Below are 25953 nucleotides of genomic sequence, written 5' to 3' on the forward strand. Positions count from 1 at the left end.
TTATGTGAAGTAGAAATAATGGCCCATATTCATTCAGGGTCAGTCTCTTTCATATTTTGTTTTTGAAAACATGGATGTGCACATCAGATATTTGGTAAAGAGGAATTGTTAGTGTAGCCCATTTGAGAACTACAATTTGGTCAAAACACAGTTATGATAGGAGTTGAATAATGATGGTAACATATGCATCCTTGTTCATATAATTTCAACTTTAGCTTAAAAATCTCAACCATTATAAAGTAATGATAGTTAAGAGACACCTCCCTATGAAGCATCCTCTTTTGTGTTCTGGCAATAGATCTGCATAGAGTTACCAACGTTCTTTGGGCTGGGGTTGTGGCTCAGCGGTAGAGCGCTGGCTTAGCACATGCGAGGACCTGAGTTCCATCCACAGCACCACATAAAAATAAATAAATAAAATAAAGATATTGTATCCAACTACGACTGGAAAATAGATATTTAAAAACAAAAAAAACTTTTCAAAATTCTATCTCCAACAATGCTGTAATTGTGTGCGTGTGTGTTTGTCCCGGGCTTGAGACCTGGATCTTGGATCCTTTAATTTCTAGCTCTTGCCAAAGTTCCTGACAAATAATAGACACTCAATGAATAGTACTGTACTGAGTTGTTAAAAAAAATAATTTACAAGTTTCTTCACATTCATTCATTTACTAAATGCTTATTGGGGACGGCAGAGATTTGATTCAAGAAATAATAATGCACAAACAACAACGAAAAAAGAATCAGGCCTGTCAACAGAGCTCCTGGGATCTGCGCGAGGTGTCGGGCGCCGGCTCCGCCCTCTGCCCCGAGCCCGCCCCCATCGACAGGCTCAGTTACTGCTACTTTAGTCTGGGCCGGAGCTTGCGAGCGAGGGCGTTTGGGAGAAACCTTGCCCAGCGGCGATAGATTAGTCAGGCCTCACAAAGATGGCGTCCTCGGAGCAGGCAGAGCAGCCGAGCCAGGTAAGAGGGGAGTGGGACTGCCCCGCCGCGGCGGCGGGGACCCCGGCCGAAGGGGCGCTAGGCGCACGGCCGGGAGCCGGGGGAACCTCGAGTCTCCTGAGCCGCGGCCCCGGCCTCTGGCCCCCTCGCGGGCCCCGCCCCTCTCCGGGACCTCCCCGCGCGGCCCCTCCCCTGGTGACCCCTCTTTGACCACATTTGCGAGCCGGGCTCGGGGGCTCGGCCGGGCCCGCCGGGCTCCACACCTCGCCTTCCCGCCCCTCGGGGCCCACTTCAGTCCGGTGCGGAGGGCGAGGAGACCCTCGCGAGGTTCCCGGCCTGGAGCGGCGAGGGCCCCTCTAGTGAGGCGCGCCCGTGCCGGCTGCCCCCCCGGGGGGGTGCCCTGGCGTCCTCGGGGTTCCCACCTCCGCGGCCTCCGCCTCGGCTTGCGGGAGTGGCCTCCGCCGGCCTCCCTGCCTGCGGTGTCCTTTGCGCTCCCCTCGCCGAGTGGGAGGGTCCGAAATAGGCTGGGACCCTCGCAGTGCGTGGGTAGGATGGGGACGCTCTGTAATCCACGCGCGCCACCACGCATTGGGTCGAGTCTGCGTCCTCGCTGCCTTGGCGGTGGCTTCTTGGCCGGCGTACCTCTCTAGCTCTTCACCCACAGGTTTAGCCCAATCCCAGCCCAGTAAGGGAACCACGAGATCCAGTGTTGACGCCGGGACGACTTCCGTCGTCGGGGAGCGGTGACAAGGTCTCCCAAGGGGTTAATAGTCCCAAGGTGGGGTGAGGTGAAGAGAGAGGGGCTGGGTCTGGGTCTCAGCGGTAGCTCACTCGCCTCGCACGTGTGAACGTGCATCCCTGGTCTCGATCCTCAGCACCACATAAAAATAAATAAAATAAAGGTGTTGTGTCCAACTACAACTAATATATATATAAAGGGAGAGCGTATGTTGACTGCGTGTGTGCTGTCATTGCTAAGGCAAATTGCGCTTATTTTCTCATTCAGTGCTCACTACAACCTTTAGGAAGTACAGGCTATTTACTAACCCCCATTTCGCATAAGTTGTAATATGCTCAAAATCCTGTGCCTATTTTGAGTCTTGATTTGACTCTAGATATATGTGATATCTTTTATTAGCCCATTCATGTTTTAAATTTAGTTAAGACTAGACCTCGAAAGAAAAAATGGTTTCACCCTTGGACCTTTTCACCTCCTTGAAACACCTTTAAAGGATTTCTCCAAGTGGGGCAGGGTAGTGTACGCTTGTAATCCCAGTTACTGCAGGGCCGAGGCAGAAGGATGGCAGAAGTTTGAGGACAGCCTGAGCAACTTAGCCAGACCTTTTCTCAAAATAAAATATAAAAGACTGAGAATGTAGCCTAGTGGTAGACTGCTTGCCTAGCCTGCTCCTTGACCCTGTATTCAGTCCCCAGGAGGAGAAAAGTTTTTAGCAGTTTACTAGCATTTAACTTTCTTCCCGGCCAAATGACCACCACTTTGTTTCTTTCTCCACAATAAACCTGTTGGAAGAATTACACTTGAGGGAATTGAAATACCTGAACATGTTCCCCAGATCAGCCTTTGTTAGTGTGAGTGATTCAGGAAGAAGATTCTGGATTGTTAAAACATGGGAGACAACTGGTTCTGGCTTCTTACTGTCAGAGGTTCCGGACTTTGGAAAGTGTCTGAGAAGAGCAGTCATCCTTTCTTGTCTACCCTACTTAGTTTGCTGAAATGCCCAAGCTCCTTAGAATCTGGGTTTTTCTGAACTCTTATGTGTTAGGAATGCCCATAGGTATTGAGGGTGTGCTCTCAGTCTGATTACTCTAGGACTTTTAATTTGCCAGTATTGTGAAGAGCACTAAAAACTTGCCACTTGGAGATAAAGTTACTTGAAGGTTACTTTGGTTCTGGAAATTGCCCTCTCTGTATTTGTGGAAAAGGATCTAGGTAAGGCTCTTTTAGGGGGCTTGGCCAGCACTTGTTTGGTTTTCAGCCCTGCTTCTCCTTTGCCCTCCTTTTCAAAGCTGACAGAGGGGATTGCATCAGAGTATGCTGGTAGCCTAAGGAAAAACTTGAACTCTTCTTGCCAGATTATCACTGTCTAACAATAAGCTGCAAATGCATACTTTTTTAAGTGAGCCAATTCTCTTTAGCACCTGTCTGTCCTTTCATTTTCAAGTCCCTAACAATCTGATTTCCCATTTCTCCAGTCTGAACGGAACAGGATTGAAAAGACTGTTTGAATAACTCCCCCAAACCTGGTTTGTATGTGAGAAGAATTGCATAGGGTTAGACCTGTGGGGCGGGAGCCAGTGTTCTGCGTCTGGTAGAAAGTTTGTTAGTTGGCCTTGTGGGATCAACTTCTGGTTTCAAAAGATGATGGGTGGAAAGCCATCCCTTGAGAAGTAGCAAAAAGTAATTGTTATAAGCATATGTTTTAAAGCCAGCCCCTCTGGCTTAGAGTCCTAGCCCCATTTGTACCAGCTATGTGTCTTGGATAGGTTACTTTTCTAGCCTTGATTTCTTTGTTTGTAAAATAGAAATAATACTAATGCCTATCCTATAGGATCGCTGTGGGATTGAGTTTATTTATTGTGCTTAGAACAATACTGGATACAATGTCTTGTGTGTTTTTATCCAGAACATTTAATATGTTCTGGATTTTCACTCTAAAGATGATAAACGGGGCTGGGGATGTGGCTCAAGCGGTAGCGCGCTCCCCTGGCATGTGTGCGGCCCGGGTTCGATCCTCAGCACCACATACAAAGATGTTGTGTCCGCCAAGAACTAAAAAATAAAAACATTAAAAAAAAACATTAAAAAGAAAAAAAGAAGATGAAAAACTTTCCTCAAACCCCACTACTACACCTTCTGAGGTCTGATTTCTCATATTGACTGCTATTCTGTGAAGTTGTTCTTTTTTTTTGTTGTTGTTGTTGTTCTGAAGTACTTTCCTTGAAATTTCAGAAGAATGCCCTCTATCATGATCTTTATGCTAGCTGTCCTTGATGACTTTTAGATTTGAGAGACATATTTGCTTTTTTTTATAATGGTAAAGTCTAATTTTTTTAGTCTATCCTTAAGACAATTTGTTGGAATTTTATTTATTGCCTTATATCCTTTTTCTATTTTCCTCGCATTACTCTGTTTTGCATGGCTAATCTCTTATCAAAGTCCCTTCTAGGCTGTACATGTTGTGCCCCAGAGGCAGGGGAAAGGTTATCATATTGCTGTACACTATCTTTTGTGAAGAATAGAGGCATCATTCAATCTGATTACTTAAGATTCATTGACTGTTGAGGATTATCACAGACAGATTTCAGATCTGTTGTGGTTCACCTAACATATTAAGTTTCAGATTGAGAGGACATAGTCGCAGGGAAGGGGGAAGAGCCTAGTGAAGGAATGGCAGATTGTGGCTTTCTGCCCTGCCAAATTTTGTTTGACATTCTAATACTCCACCATTGAACTTGACACTTTCTTATCTATTCATTTGTAAAACCCTCCATCCCTCCAATACTGGGGATTGAACCCAGGGCCTCTGGCATGCTAGGCAAGTGCTCTGTCACTGAGCCACCCCCAAAGCCTTTTAGTTAAATTTAATTGATTAATTAATCATTTTGGTACAAGGGATTTAACTCTGGGATACTCGACCACTGAGTCACATCTCCAGTCCTATTTTGTATTTTATTTAGAGACAGGGTCTCACTGAGTTGCTTCACGCCTCACTTTTTGCTGAGGCTGACTTTGAACTTTTGATCTTCCTGCCTCAGCCTCCTGAGCCGCTGGGATTACAGGTGTGTGCCACTGCGTTCTAGCTCCTTTATTTTATTTTTGAGACAGTTACCCTTCTAAGTTACCCTGGCTGGCCTCAAATTTGAAATTCTCCTGCCTTAGCCCCCAAACTCTTGGGATTATAGGTGTGTGCCATCATGCCTGGCTGGCATGCCATCTTTCTAATTTTATTTATTTTCAAGGTTGGCGTCTTGCTATGGTGTCTAGGCTGGCCTCAAACTTGCTATCTTCCTGCTTCAACCTCCCAAGTAGGGTACTCTACCTTTCTGAGCATAAGTTAAAATGAGAGCAATAGTAATTAGCAATAATATTACCTGAAGGGTTAATTGCTATGTAATATTGCTATGAGGGTTGACCAAAATCATAGGTATGAAGAGCACCTGGTGCATAGCAAGTGCTCAGTGAGTCTTAGTTTCCTTCTCTAAGCCTCTATGTATAGTTTTGGAAGTCTGTTTAACTCTTGAGTTGCAGTAATTCAGACACGGTATTTTCCCCTTAAGCTTTTTTTTTTTTTTTTTAAAGAAATTGAAAACTGTTTTTTTTTTAAAGTATTTCTCTTTTTTAATATATATTTATTTTTTAGTTTTAGGTGGACACAATATCTTTATTTTACATTTATGTGGTGCTGAGGTTTGAACCGAGGGCCTCATGCATCCTAGGCGAGCACTCTACCACTGAGCCACAATCCCAGCCCCCGCTCAAGCTTTTTATTTGAACATTTTCCCAAAAAAGTTGAAAGAATTGTACAGGGAACTCTTGTAAAACTCACATAAAAACTTAACCAAGATATGCTTCACATTTTGCTGAATTTGATTCTCTCCCTCCTTCCCTCTTCCACGTATATAAATATATGAAGGATTTGTAGTAAGTTACAGACATTAAGATATTTATTTATTCATATGTGTTTCTGAGGAGCAAACCCGGGGCCTCACCTGTTCTTGGCAAGCACTCTACCACTGAACTACAACCCTAGCTCAAGATATTTTATACTAGAAATATTTGTCTTTCATAAGGGTAAGGTTATTCCTCTGCATAACCACCATACCATCATCACATAAGAAATTTAGTATTGATAAAAAGTATTATTTAATATATTCATGGTCAATTAATATGTTTAATTTGCCCAGTTAAAAAAGCTAGGATCCAGTCAGGAAACAGGGATTGCATTGATTTGTCTCTTTAGTTTCTTCCTTTTTTAGCCTCTATTTTGTTTTTTTAATTTTTTTTCCTCCCTAATGTGATGCTGGGGAACAAATCCAGTGCCTCGCGGGTGCTAGGCAAGCATTCGACCACTGAGCTACAACCCCAGTCCTGTTTAGTTTTTTTGTTCACTTTAATCTAGAATGGTTCCCTGGATAAAAGAAAAAGGAAAAAAAAAAAAGGTAAACTTTCAACTAATGTTTTACATATCTTAAAGTATTAAAAGTATGTGTACAGGTTGGTGACTTCACCAAGTCAGTATACTTGGATAACTGATATATCAGGCTGGGAGTGTAGCTCAGTGGCAGAACATTTATCTAGCATGATGGAGACCCCTGGGTTCCATTAGTACAGTAAGAAATCAAACATTTAAAAAAAAAAAAAAAGAAGTGTGTCACATTAGTTTGGGTAGAGAGAAGTGATGGGAGGGGAGGAGAGGGGAAGAAAGGACAGCAGAATAAAATAGACTTATAGACTTTATTATTGTTGTATGTATATACGTGACTGCATGACCAATGTGATTCTGCAACCTGTACACTCAGAAAAATGAGAAATCATATCCCATCTGATTCAAATGTATGATATGTCAAGATCATTGTACTGTCATGTATAACTAATTAAAACAAAAAATGTTATTTGAAGAGTGTTGTTTGGTTAACAAAAATTATAAATTTACAATTATGATTAATGACTATAAAATGTAATAAATGATAGTAACAATAATAAATCAAAAAAACCCAAGAAACATAACCAGGACCTCAGAAGTAGCCCCTTTATCTCTTCCTTCACTATCCTAGTCCCCAAAGGTTGCTTCTATCTTGACTTAGATTACCACAATTTAATTTTGTCTGTTTTGAACTTTATATGTGTTTGACTTTTTTTGTGGTAGTACTAGGGATTGAACCCAGGGAGTACTTTACCATTGAGAGACATTCCCAGTCCTTTTGAATTTTGAGATAGAGTTTCATTAATTGCCCAGGCTGACCTTGAACTTACAGTGCTCTTGCTTCAGCTTCTCAATTACAGGCACTTATAGATTGCAGTACTGTAAGTGCCCCCCCCCCCCCCATCAAGCCTTTTTTTCTTTGTGGCAATGGGGATTTAATCTAGGGATGTTCTGCAACTGAGCTCCTAGGCCATTTTTTTAAAAATATTTTTTTAGTTGTTGGTAGACCTTTATTTTATTGATTTATATGTGGTGCTGAGAATCGAACCCAGTGCCTCACACAAGCTAAGCAAGGGTACTACTGCTGAGCCCCAGTCCCAGCCCCCATTTTATTTTATTTTTTTGTGGTGCTGGAGATTGAACCCAGGGCCTTGTGCATGCAAGGCAAACATTTTACCAACTGAGGTATATCCCCAGCTCCCCCCATTTTATTTTTATTATTTATTTATTTCATGATATTGGGGCTTACTACCACTGAGCTACATCCCAGCCCTAAAAATTATTATTTATTTTTATGTGGTGCTGAGGATCGATCCCAGGGCCTTGCCCGTGTTAAACATCCGCTCTACCACTGAGCCACAACCCCAGCTTCTAAAATTTATATTTTGAGATAGGGTCTTACTGAGTTGTGGAGCTTGACCTTGAGCTTGCTGTTCTCTTGCTTCAGCCTTCTAAGTTGCTGGGATTATAAGTATGTGCCGCTGCACCCAGCTTGTAAAAATATTTGTGCATCTCCTTTTGTGAAGATATGTATGCACTTCTGGGCAGTTCATGAGTCTTTTTTTTTTTTTATGACATTGATTGGAGAGTCTAGGCCATTTGTTTTATAGAGCATTCTACTATCTGGAGTTTTCTGATTTGTTTACTCATATATAGACCCAGGTTAATAATTATTTATAAGAATATTATGTAAATGGGGGGCTGGGGATGTGGCTCAGTGGCAGAGCACTTGCCTAGCACATGTGAGGCACTGGGTTTGATCTTTAGCACCGCATAAAAAATAAGCAAATAAAGGCATACTGTCCATCTACAATTAAAAATATAAAATAAAAAATATTTTATCAATGACATTGTATTTTTCTCAGTGAATTGCATCTGAAGGCATATGATAGCAGTTTGTCCCATTGTTGGGGATAAATTTTATCATTTGGTTAAGGTGGTGACTATTACATTTCTCCATTGCAAAGGTAATTTTCTGAACTAGTCACTTTCCTTCCAATTTTGCTGATATTTTTATTTTTTTTTTATTTTTTAAATTTTAATATTTATTTTTTTAGTTTTTGGCAGACACAACATCTTTGTTTGTATGTGGTGCTGAGGATCGAACCTGGGCTGCACGCATGCCAGGCAAGCGCGCTACCGCTTGAGCCACATCCCCAGCCCTGCTGATATTTTTAATAACTTAAGTTTATTATTGAGTGACAAAATCCTTGTGGCCTAAGCTTTACTGTGGGATTCTAATAGGTGTGTTGTAGTCAGTTCAATGAGTTTTGACAAATGATATTGTATCTGTGTAATCCCACCACAATGAATGTCAAAACAATTCCTATGGGCTGGTAATGTTAGCTCAGTTGGTAGAGTGCTTGCCTCACTTGCATAAGGCCCTGGGTTCAATCCCCAGCACCATAAAACAACAAAAACAGGGGAGGGGAGGGGAAGGGGGGATAAGAAGGACAGCAGAATAAAATAGACTTTATTATTGCTGTATGTATATACGTGACTGTATGACCAATGTGATTCTGCAACCTGTACAATCAGAAAAATGAGAAATAGATACCCCATTTGATTCAAATGTATGAAATGTCAAGATCATTATACTGTCATATGTAACTAATAAAAAAATAATTAAAAAAACAAAAACAAACAAAACAAAAAAACAATTCCTGTATCCCTAAGTGTTTTCTTATGTTCCTTTCCAGTGAGTTCCTGCCCCTGAGACCAGGAAATATAAACATCTTTCTTTTTTTTTCTGATTTAGGGGCTCAAATCCAGAGCCCTGCATATGTTAGGCAAGTGTTCTACCACTGAGCTAAAGGCTAAAGGCTACCCTTTAGCCCTTTTTCTTTTATTTTGAGATAGGGTCTTGCTAAGTTGCCCAGGCTGGCCTTGAACTTGTGGTCCTTCTGCCTCAGCCTCTAAGTAGCTGGGATTGTCCAGCTCTCTCCACTTTTCTTTGTTCTTTTGGTGGTGCTGGGGATTGAACCCAGAGCCTTGTACATGCTACCACCTGCTCTACCACTGAGCTTCATCCCTAGCCATCCAGCTGTGAACTACTTTCTATTAATGTAGATTATGATTGTCTTTCCTAGAGTTTTATATGAATGAATTAATAATGTAAGTATTCTCTATGTCTCGAAATTGATCCATGTTGTTATGCATGTCAGGAATTCATTGCTTCTTTATTACTGGGTAGTACTCCAGTGTATGGATATACCCCAATTTGTTCATCTGTTCACCAGTTGATGGATGTTTGAATTGTTAGCTTTCTATTGCTATATAACAGTATTGCCACAAATTTATCAGCTTAAAAACAACTCCAGTTTGTTATCTCTTAGGATCGGTAGTCAGGGTAAGTTTAGCTAAGTCTCACCAGGTTGCAGTAAAGGGTCTGTTGGTGCTGTGGTCTCATTCAGAGCTCTGCTAGGGGGATGATCAGCTTCCTAATTGCATTCTTGGAATTCAGTTACTTATGGATTGTAGATTGGAAACCTCAGTTTGTTACTGAGAGGCAGCTGTAGGCTGTCACCCACCCCCCCTTTTTGTTTTGGTACTGGAAATTGAATCCAGGGGTGCTTAACCACTGAGCTATATCCCCCAGCCCTTTTATATATTTTATTTAGAGACAGGGTCTTGGTGAGTTGCTTAGGGCCTCGCTAATTTGCTGAAACTAGCTTTGAACTCATGCTCCTTCTGCCTCAGCCTTCTAAGCTGCTGGGATTACAGGAATGTGCCACTGTGCTTGGCCATCCTTTTTTTTTTTTTTTTTTTTTTTTTAGTTTTCCCCCACATGGGTATTCCCAGCATGACCATGTATCTCCTCAAAGCTAGCAAGGGAGAGAATCTCTTAGCAAAATGAACATTATAATCATGTATCATACCTACTTAATGTAATTACATGCATCCTGTCACTTTGTTGTGTGTTGTTGGCCAGATGCCAACGCCACAGGGAAGGAAAGGCAAGAGGGTATAAATACTAGGAGATAGGGATGGGGGAGCGCTTTAGAGTCTATTCCCCACAGCTTTGGTGCTAATTTGGGGCTACTATGAATCTTTATATTTAAGTGTTTATAAGAACATATTTTCATTTTTTTCTTCTTAAATACCTGTGAGTGGAGTTGCTGGGTCATACAGTAAGTGTTTAGCTTTATAAGATTCTTAAGTGTTTTGTGAAGTTGAACTGTTTTGCATTCCTACCAGCAGTTTGAGAGTTCCAGGTGGACTGCATGCACACCAACACTTGGTATTGTCTGTTGGTTTGATATTGTAGCCATTCTAGTGAGTGGTATTTCATTGTGGTTTTAATTTGTATATCTGTGATAATTAATAGTGGTTGAACATCTTTTCATGTGCTTGTTGTGCTGAGGTTCATGTTTTCTCCCACATGGGTATCAGTTATTCTAATACCCTTTTTATAAAAGATTGCCCTTTCTCCATTGAATTGTCTTGCCACCATTGTTAATCAAATAATCATAATATGCATAGATTAATTTCTCAACTCTGTTCTGTCAGTTTATATGTCATAATGCAACTAATATACTGTCTTGATTGCTGTAGCTTTTTAATAAATTTTGAAACCAGTTAGTGTGAAGTCTTCCAGCTATTCTTTTTCAAAATTGTGTTAAGCCTCAGCCTCTGGAGTTGCTGAGATTACAGGTGTGGGCCACTACACCTGGCTGCCTTAGTGCGATTTTGCATTTACTCTGCCTATTCCTAATTTCTGGGCCTCTAATTAAATATATATTATAGTGCCTGATGGACCATAGAGGCTCTGACTTTCTTCTTTTTCTTTTCTTTTTTTGAACTATCTGGGATTGAACACAGGGTCTAGTGTGTGTGTGTGTGTGTGTGTGTATATTAGGCAAGCACTCTACCACTGAGCTACATCTCCAGCCCTTTTTACTTTTTATATTTAGAGAGGGGCTTGCCAAATTGCTGGGATTAGCCTAGAACTTGTGATTCTTTTGCCTCAGCCTCCCAAGTAGTTGGGATTACAGATGTGAGCTACCATGGGCCCAGCTTCTGATTTTTTTCCTGTTCTTCATTTTGGTTAGCTTCTCTTTCTATGTCTTCATGTACATTTACCTTTTCTTCTGCAGTAATCTGCTATTATTCTCATTCAGTAAAATTTTTATTCTAGATGTATGTTTCATGCTAGAAGTTGTATTTTCTTTAATTTTTTTTTTTTAGTTGTTGATACCTTTATTTATTTATTTATATGTGGTGCTGAGAATCGAACCCAGTACCTTATACATGCCAGGCAAGTGCGCTACCGCTGAGCCACAATCCCAGGCCCTTTATTTTCTTTTTCTTTTTTTGGTACTGGGGGTTTAACCCAGGGGTGCTTTACTACTGAGCCAAATTCCAGCCTTTTTCATTAAAAAAAAAATTATTTTATTTTATTTTTGGGTACTAGGGATTGAACTCAGGGGTACTTGGCCACTGAGCTATATCCCCAGCCCTATTTTGTGTTTTTTTTTTTTTTTGAAGTGATTGAATGGTTTTGTTTACTGCTGTGTTCTCAGAGCTTAGAACATATATAGCAGATACTCAATAAATCTGTGTTGTATAGATAAAGGAATAGATGGATGGAAGGATTCTCCTTTTGTGGGTTCTTTCAGGTATTGATGCTCAAGAACTTCCAGATAAGGACTCCAGGCTGTGCATCAGGAAGCTTGCCCTACCACCCACCCAAGCCAACCTCCCAGGCCACCTGGCCCCACATACTTACTGTGGATGGTGATCTCTGGCCCTGGTAGTGGTCTCCCAGGGTCACAGCATTATCCTACTTGGTGGCCACAATGCTGACTTACACACGCTGTCCTGACACTCCACATAGAGGTTGCAGCTGTGATTGCTTGCTGCAAGCTGGGCATTAATCTGGTTGTCCACACTGACTGGGAGAAGGTATCAGCAAATGCTGTCCTGGAAGAAGGACTTGTACTTCTAGATTACAATGGGCACTGGGAGGGTTGTGGTCATCTGATAGGTACAGGATCACAGTTTGGAATAGTATCACTACATGGTAGGGGTCAGATATGGTCACCTGGATGTCACTGGCAGGGGCTGTGTACCAGGTACTGAGAAAGAGCCACAGAAGACCACTACGGCTGGGATAGGGTGTGTGGGGGGTCCCGGGCACCCAGGAATGCACACAGGCCACCTGTGCCATCATAGCCATCTCTATTTTGTATCTTATTTAGAGACAGGGTCTCACTGAGTTGCTTAGTGCCTTGCTTTTGCTGAGGCTAGCTTTGAACTTGCAATCCTCCTGCCTTAGCCTCCCCAGCTGCTGGGATTATAGGCATGCACCACTGCTTGGGTCTCTCTAAATTGCTTAGGGCCTTGCTAAGTTACTGAGGCTAGCCTTGAACTAGTGATCCTTCTGCTTCAGCCTCCTGAGTTGCTGGAGTTATAGGCGTGTGGCCACCATACCTGGTTATAATTTCTTTTTATTTATAATCTTTTATTTCTTATATTTATTTATTATATTTTTCTCCTACAATGATCATGTTTTCCTTTATGTATTTGGATGCAGTGTATCTGTCTTAGTGTTCTTTGCTAGTTATATAATTTGTTTTTTCTTATTATTATTGGTCACGTTTTCCTGTTTCTTGACACATGTTGAGAATTTTGGTTGAATGCTAGATTTTGTGTGTAAATTTCACATTGAGAGTTTGGATTTTGTGGTCTTGAAACAAGGTTGGGCTTTGTTTTGGTGGGTAATTATTTGTAACTAACTGATTGACTAATTGATACCAGGGATTGAACCCAGAGGTTTTTAACTACTCAGCCACATTCCAAGCCCTTAGCAAGACAAGGTCTTAGTTTCTTAGGGCCTTGCTAAATTGCTGAGGTTGGGTTTGAACTTGTGTCCTTCCTGCTTCAGCCTCCCAGGTCTTGGATTACAGACTTTGGCTACTATGCTCAGCCTATTTGTGATTCTTTCAAGTCCTGTTTTAAGCTTTGTTTGGATGGGTTTCGGATAACTTTTGCTGCTGGGATAATCTGACCCTGCTACCAAGGGTCTTCACCTTTTAGGTCTCTAACTGAATGCCCTGATGAGCAGGAAGGATACTCCTCTGTTGGTGCTTGGGATTACTGAGTCCTGTGGGAGTTCTGAGAGCTGTTGAGTTCACAGCTTCCTTATCACTCATTTTTTTACCCTTATGAAGTTTCACCCTATTCGTATGCAAGTTTTAATACTCAACAGAGCCTCAAGGGAACTCCTTGCAGACTTCTGGAGCTCTCTTTCCTCATAGCCGTTTCCACTCTGGAACTGTGTTCTGCAGTTCTCAACTGCCTTTCCTCCCTGAACTCAGTGAAATCTCTGACCTCTTTACTCACTGAGACTGCCATAGTCTTCAGGGAACCTCCACCCCACTTCTTGGTCTGAAATGTGCCTCCTGGCTTAAAGCCAGAGAGGTTTTCGGGCCCAGATCATTTGTTCTGTTCTGTTCTGATCCCGTGTTCACAGGATCACAGTCCTGTGCTGCCCGTTGTCCAATATCTACAAACAGTGGTTTCAGTTGTTTGCTTAGTTTTCTCCCTGCTTTCTGTGGGAGGGTATGTTACTCCTCAGTTGATTTCAAGAGTGATGTGATATAATTTTTACTATCTCATCCAACTCCAATGTGAAGTGGTAGTATTATTTCCATTAGTCCTGTAGACAAGGAAACTGAAGCTCAAAGAAGTTCAGGGGCATACCCAAGTCACTCAGTTATTCATGCCAAAACTCATGCACTTTCCACTCTACCTCTGCCTCTTAAAGAATATTTGTGGGTTGTATCTTATACTTCCAGGACATAACCAGAGTGGCAGTCACATAGTGGATGTAGGATCAATGCTTCTGCCGCAGGAGTGAGGGCACCTTTGTCTCTGTTACAATAAAAATATTTCTCTGTCTGCTTCTGTGGTCTGTTTTTATTTGTCTGACTTTTTGTTTTTTTAAGCATTCTTAATCTTTTGCTTTCTTCTCTTCCTGCTGTCTTCATCCTGGCCTCTAAAGATCCAGAAGTTGATGACTTTGGAGCTTCTTTCTTATATTTTTGTTATAGGTCTCAGCTGGTGGCTTATAAAAAAACTTACTTTTTTTTTTTTTTTAAAGTCATGGACTGACTACCCTGTAGTCAGATATCCAGGGTCAAGCTGGGATTTAATTTGTAGGGATCCATCTCAAGCCAGAAAATGGACTTGACCACTAAAAGGGGCAGATATGGGGGTAGGTGTTTGAAAATGTGTTGGGTGTTCATAAGGCTGGACTGGTCAGGCTAGCAGGCCAGCTGAGCTTGGGCATGCACCCCCATACAGGCGGTCAGCTACTCACTTTTTCAAGAAGTGCCTGGAGTTATACGTTTGTGATGGGAACTTGTCCTTCTGTATGAGAAAGCAGACTGGTCAGGAGTCTCCTTGGAGAGAGTCCTCTTTGTGTTTAAGATGGAACAGGTCATCTTTGGGTGTATTTAGCCCTCTTTCCTCTAAATGCCACTGGGACCCTCCGGAGTTATGGCAACAGCCAGAAACACCTCCATGTATTTCTAAATGTCCCATGAAAATGATACTGCCCAGTAGAGAATTATCTGTCCATAACATTAAATTAAGAGTAGGCCACATTTATGTTAGGTTCCAGGGAAAGACCCTGCCCTGGTCCTGTACTTGCTTTTGTTGGGCATATATATATCAACTGATTCCTTTGTTTTGATTGTTTAAATAAGAAATCTTAATGATGTCCGTATTTATTGAGTACCAGTGATATTCTGGCTGCTGAAGATACTTTAATAAGATGATAAAATGTCTGTCTGCAAGAAGCTTAAAATCTACTGGGAGAGAAAGATGGCAAACTAGTTATTTAACAAAGACTATCCAAAGGTATTCCCAGGGAAGTAAGGATGGAGGCTATTTTGGATTTAGTCATCAAGAAACTTTTTTCTAATGAACACTAGACAGGAAATGGGTGCTAGTACTTTTTGGACAGCAGAAATTTCATCATGAGCTTAGAATCATCTAGAATGTAATTGGTGTTGGGCAATTCCCAGATTGGTGCAAAGCTCTCTTAGTTCACTAATGTTGTTTAATTGGTCTGGGACAACACGTGGGTTGGAGTGCAGTTTGGGGAAATACTGTCTCCTCTTAGCAACCCTAACATTGAGCTTAGAGGGCTGGCTTGTGTTGTCCAGAAGATAGGAAAGCCAAGACTGGAGGACTTTGGAGGGTGTTACTGGGTGAAGTTCCTTGGTGGGGATCTCGTGCTTTGTGTGTCCTTGGAAGAATTGATAAGGGCTGGGATATAGCTCAGTTGATAAGGAACCTATGTCAGTGGTGGTCCTGTAGGGTTGGAATGAGAAGGAAGCTTTCTTTTTTATTCTCAATGTTTAATTTTTTAATTATTTGTTTTAGATGTTGATGGATCTTTATTTTATTCATTTATTTATATGCAGTGCTGATAGTCAAACCCAGTGCCTCACACATGCTAGGCAAGCACTCTACCACTGAGCCACAACTCCAGCCCTAAATTTAAAAAAAAAATATTTATTTATTTTTTTAGTTGTAGTTGGATAAATACCTTTATCTATCCATTTCTATGTGATGCTGAGGATTGAACCCAGGACCCAGCACGTGCTAAGCGAGCATTCTACCGCTGAGCCACAACCCCAGCCCATAAATTTTGGTTTTAAACAATACATTTACATGGCTCATAGTTGAAAAAAGGTGCTAAAGGGTAGATGTTAGTTGTCACTGTATATTGTTTGAAGTTTTTTCCTCTGGCAAATATTAACTACTGAAGAGGTGAACTATTTTTTTTTGTTGTTGTTGTTTATGCTGATGGGATGAAATCCAGAGCTTTGTGATTGTTAGACAAATACTCTACCACTGAACTACACACCCCACCCAAGAGGAAAGTTCCTTAGTGACAGTGAGTTATAGTGATGTGTGATCTAAACAAAATTTGATTGTTTTTATTAAGTAGAAGTGTTCAAATCCCTGTAGGACTAGTTGTCATAGGCAAGTTATTTGACCTCCCTTTCCTCAGTTTCCTTATTAGCAATTATTTTGTGCAAATATTGTGAGAATTAAGAAAGCACTAATAAATAAATGCTAGCACTTAGGATCTGCCAGATGGATTGAAGGAAGCCTTTAGGAAGATAATGAACTTTAATATATAACACATTATGTATTAATGAGTTAGAACCATTGTTCTATTCTTTGTGGCTTATTCATTTACTTGTCAAATATCTGTTCTTGTTTTGAAGGCCTAATCTGTGCCTGGCACTCTTCTAGGCCCCAGGGATACAGTGATAAGCAAACAGTTTCTACCCATGGAGATTTTTACTGATGAGGGAGACACATCATTCACATGATTACAAAAATATAAAATTGCAGTTTTGCTCAGTTTTTTTTTTCTTTTTCCCTCTTGGTGCTGGGGATTAGACTCAGGGCTTTGAGCATGCTAAGCGTGGGGCTGAGCCACACTCCTAGCCCTCTGCTCATTTTTTTTTTTTTTTTTTTGGTACCATGCCGCAGTCTGGCTTGGCACAAAATCACGAGCCACTCAAGCAGGAACAAACTTTATTTTTGAAACTGCCGCCAATGCCCTGGACATTCCCGGGGAAAAAAATTGCCGATCGACGCACGCGGCGTTCTCCTGGATCCCAAGAGGAAGTTCCTCCTCTGGAAATCCTTCCTACTGCACTTCCCCAACCAATGGGAACTCTCCAGGAGTCCCGTAGCAGGCCGAGGTGGACAGCAGGAGTCCAATATCCATATGAATGTAAATCTTAACATAATCATATCATCTCAATGGCTAGCTGGCATCACCTTTCAACCAAAAATGCCATGCATCATATTACTTGGCTGTGGCTCTTAGCATCTGCCCCCTTCTGTTTAATTAAGCATCAAGTAATGTGGCTAGGGACCCTGCCTGTTAGGTTTGTCCAATTCAACATATGGTTCTTACCTGTCATCGGAAAACTGACCTCTAGGTGTCAGCCTCTTGTCTTAGGTTGATACCACTGTAATTGGATCATACCCGTCACTGACTACCGGTCCAGCATATAGCCATACTTGTGGATAGGCCTGTGCACCAGTGGGGGGGGGTGAGGTTCTTTGCCTCACCTTTGTTGGCCCCCAGATTTGGCCTTGGTGCCGGTGGGGGGGTGAGGTTCTTTGCCTCACCTCTGTTGGCCCCCAAAATTAGACCATCACTAGTAGAAGGGAGGAGGATACAGAAATGCCACGACACCAAGTCAATTGATGGCTCTTTAGGAAAAATTGCAACACTGGTGACACATCAGCAAAGATACGCCAGCACTACCATAACTCGCTGCATCAACAGATAGAGCACAATGCATACATGTGATACATAGTCCAGGCAAGTTTTGTAAGCAGTTCAAAGCGGAGGAATCTATCAATATGTCCATTTCCTCCCAAAATAAATCGACTCAGTGATTGAGCATTACTTGTTGAGTTATTATTATTCATTGATGCATCAGTTTATATAGTTTGTTGTGATAACTATCGAAGAAACTGTAGTTTGGTTTCATCTTTGTCTTCACCAGCACTGGGATGAAGATAGGAATTCTGACAATGATGCTAAAAAAAAATTATGTAACATTCCAACAGGTACTAAGAAAACAATTTTTTGAACAATTTACATTATCCTGAACATAATTATTAAATATAATGAAAAGGAAAGGTGAAAGTAAACAAACAGATCTGTTAACCTGCTTATTTGTACACATATTAAAACACTCCTCAACAGCTGTTTACCCAATTTAAATTAAACCATTAAAATCACGTGAATAATAAAAAAAAATTTGGATCCATTTATTCATGAGCACTCCTCATATATGATATATGGACATATGCACATATAGACATATAACACAAAACAGAAGTGTGCACACGTAACATACAACACATAAGACAATAGTAAAGGCCTTGTAGTTTTACCTAGGTGAAATCTCCATTGTAATGTTTAAAAACTCCACAGTCAAAAAATAAAACTGATCAGAAAAACATTAACCTAGGTCTGTATGAGCTCAAAAATAAAATAGAACTTTATGATGTGGGAAAAAGCAATAATAAAATAGATATTGAAAAAAAGCATCCTGGTCAATCACTGTCGAAGATGTAAGAATAGCCAAGCTGGAGTTTTGGATATCAGCTATTATGGATTTGAGTCAAATCATCTTCTTTTTGGTCTGTAGAAATTGTTTTGGGGGGCTGGGGATGTGGCTCAAGCGGTAGTGTGCTTGCCTGGTATGTCTGCGGCTCGGGTTCGATCCTCAGCACCACATACAAACAAAGATATTGTGTCCGCCGAAAACTGTAAAATAAATATTAAAAAAACATAAAGGAACTCACTTTGAGTCTTTAAAAAAAAATTGTTTTGGTTAATCTCTCTGGAATCCAAATCGGCTGCTGTTCTCCCTGTGGAAGCACACAAATAGAGCCCCAACTCCAGATAATCACTGGGTCAGGACCTTTCCATTGTTCTGTTAGAATATCCTTCCAAAATACCTTAGGCTTATGTACATTTTTAGGATACAAATGTCTTTCCACAGCACTAAGCCCTGATGAATCCAAATTTAAAAAGTTCAGAGTAAAAAGGGTTATTTTAAGTTTATCTTTGGGGGATATATACCCCTTTCCAATTCCCTCCTTTTGTCTTAATAAGTACATTTAAATAGTTTGATTAGCTCTTTCAACTATGCCTTGTCCTTGTGGATTGTATGGAATTCCTGTTATGTGAGTATTGCCAAATGATGAGCAAAATTGTTTAAAAGAGGTAGAAGCACAACCAGGACCATTATCTGTTTTTAACTGTTTTGGAACGCCCACAGTGGCAAAATTTTGTAAGAAATGAGCTATAACATCTTTAGTTTTTTCGCCAGCATGAAGGGAGCCCATCAAAAATCCGGAAGAAGTATCAACTGTAACATGCAAATATTGTAATTTTTCAAATTCTGGCAAGTGTGTGACGTCCATCTGCCAAATATGGTTAGGTATCAGTCCTCTAGGATTGACTCTAAGATTAACTTGTGGTAAAAATGTCACACAATTTTGACATTGTTTTATTATATGTCTGGCTTGTTCTTTAGTTATTTTAAAACGCTTTTGTAAAGTACTAGCATTGGCATGGAACCTTTTATGAAAATTTATAGCTTCTTCTATTGTGGAGAAAATATGTATGTCATGTGTAGCTTTATCTGCTAATTCATTGCCCAAACTAAGGGCTCCAGGCAATCCTGTATGTGCCCTGATATGTCCTATAAAGAATGGATCTTTTCTGTCCCAGATTAGACTTTGTATAGTGGAAAACAAAGAGAAAACAGTAGAAGAAGGTGGAAATCCTACCAGCATCTTCAAGGGATTCAATAGCATTAACTATATATTGACTATCAGAAAATAAATTAAATACACAATCTTTAAACGTCACAAAAGCTTATAAAACTGCATTAAGCTCTACCTTTTGAGCTGATTGTTTGGGTACTAAAAATGTAAAAGTTTGATCAGGGGTAACTACTGCTGCTGTACCATTATTTGACCCATCAGTGAATATATTTGGAGCATTCATGATAGGGGTTTTTCTTGTCATTTTTGGAAAAACTACAGGATGCTTAGACCAAAAAGACAACAAAGGATTAGATGGTAAGTGATTATCAAATGAAACATTAGATTTACACATGATTATTGCCCAAGTATTTAACTCATTAGCTAACTCATCAATTTGATCCATAGTATATGGAGTAATAATTTTATTGGGAGAAATCCCAAACATTCCCTTTGCTGCTTTTATTCCTTTGAGTATTAATTGTCCTACAGCCTCAGGATATCTAGTAAGAATAGTGTTAGGAGAATAAGATAAATGTATCCACAGTAATGGACCTTCTTGCCAAAATACTCCTGTAGGAATATTTTTTGTTGGTAGTACAATAAATAATAAAGGCAAACTTATATCAATTCTATCCAAATGCATATTTTCCATATATGTTTCAATGATTTTTAATGCCTTTCTTGCTTCAGGCGTTAAGATGCGGGGTGAATTTGGATCTGATGGACCTTTTAGGATATCAAATAAAGGTCCTAGCTCTCCTGTTGGTATGCCTAGATAAGGCCTTGTCCAATTTATGTCTCCCAATAACTTTTGAAAGTCATTAAGTGATTTGAGTTGATCTACTCGTATTTGAATTTTTGGTGGATGGACCATGGTTGAGGATAATAGAACTCCTAAATAATTAATTGGAAGACTTAATTGTACTTTATCTATTGCTATCTCTAGATTATAATTTTTTAATAAATTTGTAAGTGTGGCATAACATTCTAGTAATGTGTTTTTATCTTTATGTGCCAATAACACATCATCCATATAGTGAAATGTTTGTAGTTCAGGATTTTGATTTCTAAGTGGCTGGGTTGCTTTGTTAACATAAATTTGACACATAGTTGGGCTGTCAGCCATCCCTTGAGGGAGTACTTTTCATTCATATCTCTGATCAGGACCTTCATGATTTAGTGCAGGGATAGTAAATGCAAAATGTGTACTATCCTCAGGATGAATTGGAATTGAAAAAATCCCAATCTTTAATATCTATAGCTAAAACATACCAGGTTTTTGTAAAGCAGACAATTGGGGAATCCCTGATTGAGCAGGTCCCATAATAACCATCTCATTATTAATGGCTCTTAAATCTTGCAATAATCTCCATTTACCAGATTTCTTTTTAATGACAAAAAATGGGAGTATTATGGGGAAATATGGAAGGTTGTATATGTCCTTTTGCTAATTGTTGTTTGACCAGGTCATGGGCTACTTGTATCTTTTCTTTAGTCAGGGGCCACTGAGGAACCCACATTGGTCTTTCTGATTTCCAAGTAATTTTGATTGTCTCAGTGGCCCTTTCTGAAAACCCAATCCATGTCTATTTATTTCTTGATTTCTTGATCTATTTGAATTGATGCTGTCATACCTTGTTCTTGTTCTCTTAATCTTTTTTCTTTCCTAAAGCCTTGTTTAGTCCTAGTAGTGGGTACGAAGGACTGATGTTATTTGTTAATGTCAAACCTAATTGATCTAGGACATCTCGTCCCCATAAATTTATAGGAAGATGATCCAATACATAGGGCTGTATAGTTCCTTCACATCCTTCAGGATCCTTCCAATCTAATACCATTGCACTTCTATGGGGATTAGTTGCCACTCCTAGGCCTCAAAGCGTTTGAGTGGCTTGTTGTAATGGCCAATGTTTTGGCCATTCTTGAGGAGATATGATGCTAAGGTCTGCACCTGTATCCAGTAGCCCATTATATTCATGTCCTTGAATATTTAATTTTAGCATGGGGCGAGAATCTAAATTTAAAGACAGCATAGCCCAATCTACACCTGTGGAGCCTAATCCCCTGGAACCTCTTTCTACAGTATGACTGGAAAATTTATCATGTAGGCTGGGTACTATTAATAACTGTGCTATTCTGTCTCCTAGTGAAATGGTCCTTTTACTCCTGTGGGAATGATTTGAACTCCCATCTCTGGAGTTAGTACTGCTCTAACAGTAGAGTACTACTGTACTAATTATGCCCTCTGGTGATAGAACGGAGTTAGTAGCAGCCTCCTGTTGTAACTCTTCCCCCCCCCCCCCCCACCATGGTTGCTTTTCCTCTAAGCTTTCTTCTTTTAAATTTTTCTCTGTCTGACTAGCTTGAGAGACCTTTTCTTTTGCTTGACTTAACATGTTTTCTACCATAGTCTGGACCTCTAACAATTTACTTAACAGTTTTTCAGTTTGTTTTTTACTAGTTTCTAATCTGCTATAAAGGTAATGCAACCCAATAAGATAGCATAAAACAAAACCGAAACAGAATGAAACAAAAACGGAACAAAAAATAGTTGTATCAATTTTCTCTTTCTCAGGGCCGAACAACTTCAAACCTTGAGCCAACCATTTTTCCCAGTTTGCCTGAGAAAATTCTAGGGATAGGCAGCTTGAAACAAAAACAAAATAAATCAAAACAAGAACACATTGTTTTTTGAAATGGTCACCCATTCTCTAGCCTTCCCTCAGAGGCGAGCAATTTTACTCACCTCCAAGCTTCAGGCGTTTGGCACAAAATCATGAGCCACTCAAGCAGGAACAAACTTTATTTTTGAAACTGCCGCCAATGCCCTGGACGCTCCCGGGGGGAAAAAAATTGCTGATGGACGCAGGCGGCTCACGTGGCGTTCTCCCGGATCCCAAGAGGAAGTTCCTCCTCCGGAAATCCCTCCTACCGCACTTCCCCAACCAATGGGAACTCTCCAGGAGTCCTGTAGCAGGAGTCCAATATCCATATGAATGTAAATCTTAACATAATCATATCATCTCAATGGCTAGCTGGCGTCACCTTTCAACCAAAAGTGCCATGCATCATATTACTTGGCTGTGGCTCTTAGCAGTACCATGGATGAGACCCAGAGGCACATAACCACTGAGCCACATCTTCAGCCTTTTTAAATTTCATTTTGAGACAGGGTCTTGCTAAATTGCTTAGGGCTTCACTAAGTTGCAGAGGCTGGCTTTGAACTGGTGATCCTCTTGCATTAGCCTCCTGAGTATGCACCACCTCGCCCAGCAACCTCTGCTCATTTCTTGAAGGAGAGGGATATGGTGTCTTGTGGGTGTGTAATAGGGAGCTTCGACCTGATCATGGATGTCAGAGAAAGACTGTTTTCCTCAGGAGGAGTTGCAGCTGGCTAGTTGCTGAAGTGGCAGGAAAAGGAGCACCATATGCAAAGGCCCCTTAACAGAGGCCAGTATGTGTTATAGATGGAGCTGGGGAATGTGTTATCACTGGAGACCCAAGGTATCATCAGTGGATGTGAAGCCTTGAAGGCCACATTGAGTTTTTTTCTGTCTTCTCTAGCCATAAAAAGCCATTAAAGATGTTATTGCTGGGGCTGGGGTTGTAGTTCAGTGGTACAGCACTTGCCTAGCATGTGTGAGGCCCTGGGTTCGATTCTTAGCACCACATATAAATAAAATAAAGGTCCATTGACAACTTTAAAAAAAATACACACACACACACACACACATACACACACATGTGTGTAGATATGTGTGTGTGTGTGTGTATGAATATGATGTTATTGCTTACTGGGGTGGATAAGGTATGAAATGATCTGATTATTTTTACTTTTGCTGTACTAGGGGTAAAGCCCAGGATGTACCTTTGAGCTACATCCCCAACCATTTTTATTTTCTTATTTTGCGACAAGGTCTCACTAAGTTGCCCACACTGCCTTGACCTTGTGATTCTCCTGCCACAGACTTTTAAATGTCTGGGATTGCAGGTGTGTGCCCCTAAGCACAGGATTATGATTACCACAGGAAATGATAGTGTGTTTGCATCATGGAAAATGTTTTGGAAGAGAGCCAGCATGGATGTGGGTGAGCTAATTAGAAAGCTGTTGCAGTGGTCTAGGCAAGACCAAAGTGATGGTAGTAGACTTTTTTTTTTTTTTTTGGCAGTGCTGGAGATTAAACTCAGGGTGGTAGTAGAGATGGAGAAAAGTGGGGGGGTTGATTCCATGGATACTTGGGGAGGAATATTGACAGACTGTGATCATGGGTTAGCTCTGGGAAGTGAAAGAGGAGGAGGAGCAGATCTCGAGGAGTCCTTTCAGATTCTTACGTGTGCATTTTGTTGAAGCTTGTGCCCTTTGTCTAGACAGGCAACACTGAAATGGTATAGGACTCCTGTGGTAGAGGGAGGGGGTTGTGAGACTGCTATGGGTTATGTGGTGCTCAGAGGGATCAGGCCTAGAGATCTCCCAGTGAGCTTATTGATGCCCAGTGTTCTGGGAGGGCAAGGCAGGGAAAGCTTGTTCAGATTTTAGATTGACCCACTTCTACTAAGTTTCATGCTGGTTGACCTTGTCCTGGGACCGGACTCTGCATGGAGGGATAGGGTCTTTCATCCTGCAGAGGCCTTGCCACTGAGCCATGGGCCAGCTGTGAAGTGGCAACCAGACTCACCTTTGGCCCTGTCTCCAAGGAGGCTGGCACGGGCTGTCTGAACTGGCTGGGAGGAGAGTGGAGGCTGGATGCTGGCTTCTGGAATGCACATTGCCTGCACTTGTCCGGATATTATCTGCACATAAATGGCAATTGACTTTAACATCAGAAACAGTAAACTAATCATAACTCACTCAAACTGCTTGTTTTCTTGTGGGAATTTGTAAATTTCTTTAGAAATTTGTCTGTCTCTCTCTTTTTTCTCTAAATTTTGGTCAGCTTAATTGAGGATTGAGGTTTTTTGCTTGTGAGGGTGAGGTAGTTGTCCCCAGAAGGAAACAACTGGGGCCAGGCCTGTTGGCCAGGGGTGTTTGTCTGCCTGTAAATTGGTCTGTTTATTTGCTAGCCTGTCACTAGCTTATTTCCATAAAACACTTAAGTCTGGGACTTTCTTAACTATTTTGTTGGGTAGTATTCTTCCTGACAGGCAATACATATTTGTTCTTGGCTCCAAATAGATGCCTCAAGAAAATCCTGAGTATGGGCAAATGGTGCCCCCTTGTGGCTGTATCTGGTTTTCCAATTTTGCTTTGAGCTCTTTCTAGTCACCTTGAGCCAAGGAGGTAGCAAAAAAGAGGTAGCTCTCTCCTTGGTCCTTTCTCTGGCTTTGCTATTTCCATGGATTTTGTGATGGTCCCCAACCTCTCCTTAACATCTGACTTCAGTCCTCCCAGATAAAATCAAGCCTTGTTCTTGAGGGCTGTGACAGTAAATCCAACAGTAGTCTATGTTTCTTGGCTAATTCACACTCGTGGGCTACTTCTTACTGACAGCTCACCGTAAAACACTCTCAATTTTTGAGAAACCAGTGGGAAATATAAGAAAGGGGCATTTGTGGGTGTTTGAGAATAGAACATCTTTGGTTTTTTGTTGTCCATTGGGTGGCACTGTGATCTTATTTTCTGTTTGTGTTTCTCTTTGCAGCCAAGCTCTACTCCAGGAGGTGAAAATGTGGTGCCTCGAGAACCTTTGGTAAGTACCCAAGATATAGTATCATTTTCTAGTAATTAAAATACCATGTGAGTTTAAAGAAACCTTACAATCCCATGGTTTGCACCAGCAATGTCCCTTCAAAAGTAGATATTATATGGAGACTTCCTGTGCATGACCTCTGACCTCTGTCTTCTGTTCTAGCATGTAGGGGTTAGTGAAATCTCTCCTTGTTAAAGCCTGGTCTTTTCCAGAACTAAAAGTACCCACCCTAAATGATTATGCACTACTTTGCGTGTGACAGTGAAATGTCTGAAACCTGGGAGGCAGTGTTGGAACAAGGTTGCTAGGCCCAGCCAGTCTGTCCTGGTTTGTATGAAACAGCCATTCTCTGCTTCTTTGGCCTTTAAGGAACAGATAAGGGAGGGAATTCTGATTTTTCCATAGGGCTGTGACAGGCATTACCAACACTACTATCTTTATAGACTGCTGATAGGGAAGAGGGCTACTAAGTACTAAAGGTAATTTTCTTTGCCAGATGCTTTTGAGTGGTGCTCTGAATCAGAATCCCTGCCTGCCTGCCCCATTTTCATTCTGTTTGGCATTTTATGGCCTGCTGCAAATCCTGTTGGCTGGGTAGTAGGACTGGTTCTTTACAAACCAGGTAAACTTTAGGGAAGAGCCAGTGTTAGGTTCAGTTTTTTGGAGGCTTTTCTCCCTTAGTGGTGACAGCAAGCTGAGGGGGCACTGCACAGGTTTTTTTTCAGCAGTGCCTGCAGTTGCACCTGCTTTCTTCACTCTCTTCCTGACAGCTGTTGGAGGAGATGACATGAGGTCCTTAGCTAGTATGATCAGGTCCAAATTCTA

The 25953-nt window shown here is 41.0% G+C and overlaps 1 protein-coding gene across 2 annotated transcripts in view; it reads left to right on the forward strand.

Annotated features, from left to right (window-relative positions):
- Window positions 1–815: 815 nt before the first annotated feature.
- Pex14 (peroxisomal biogenesis factor 14) overlaps window positions 816–25953 on the forward strand; it is a 145654-nt gene continuing 120516 nt past the window's right edge. For both annotated transcript variants that reach the window (XM_005334774.5, XM_078025270.1), the window contains exons 1-2: window positions 816–965; window positions 25081–25128. In XM_005334774.5, coding sequence (XP_005334831.1) covers window positions 930–965; window positions 25081–25128 — 84 coding nt within the window. In that variant the 5' untranslated portion in view covers window positions 816–929. The remainder of the gene's footprint in view (window positions 966–25080; window positions 25129–25953) is intronic.

This window comes from Ictidomys tridecemlineatus, chromosome 11, assembly GCF_052094955.1.
Source record: "Ictidomys tridecemlineatus isolate mIctTri1 chromosome 11, mIctTri1.hap1, whole genome shotgun sequence".
Lineage (NCBI taxonomy): Eukaryota > Metazoa > Chordata > Mammalia > Rodentia > Sciuridae > Ictidomys > Ictidomys tridecemlineatus.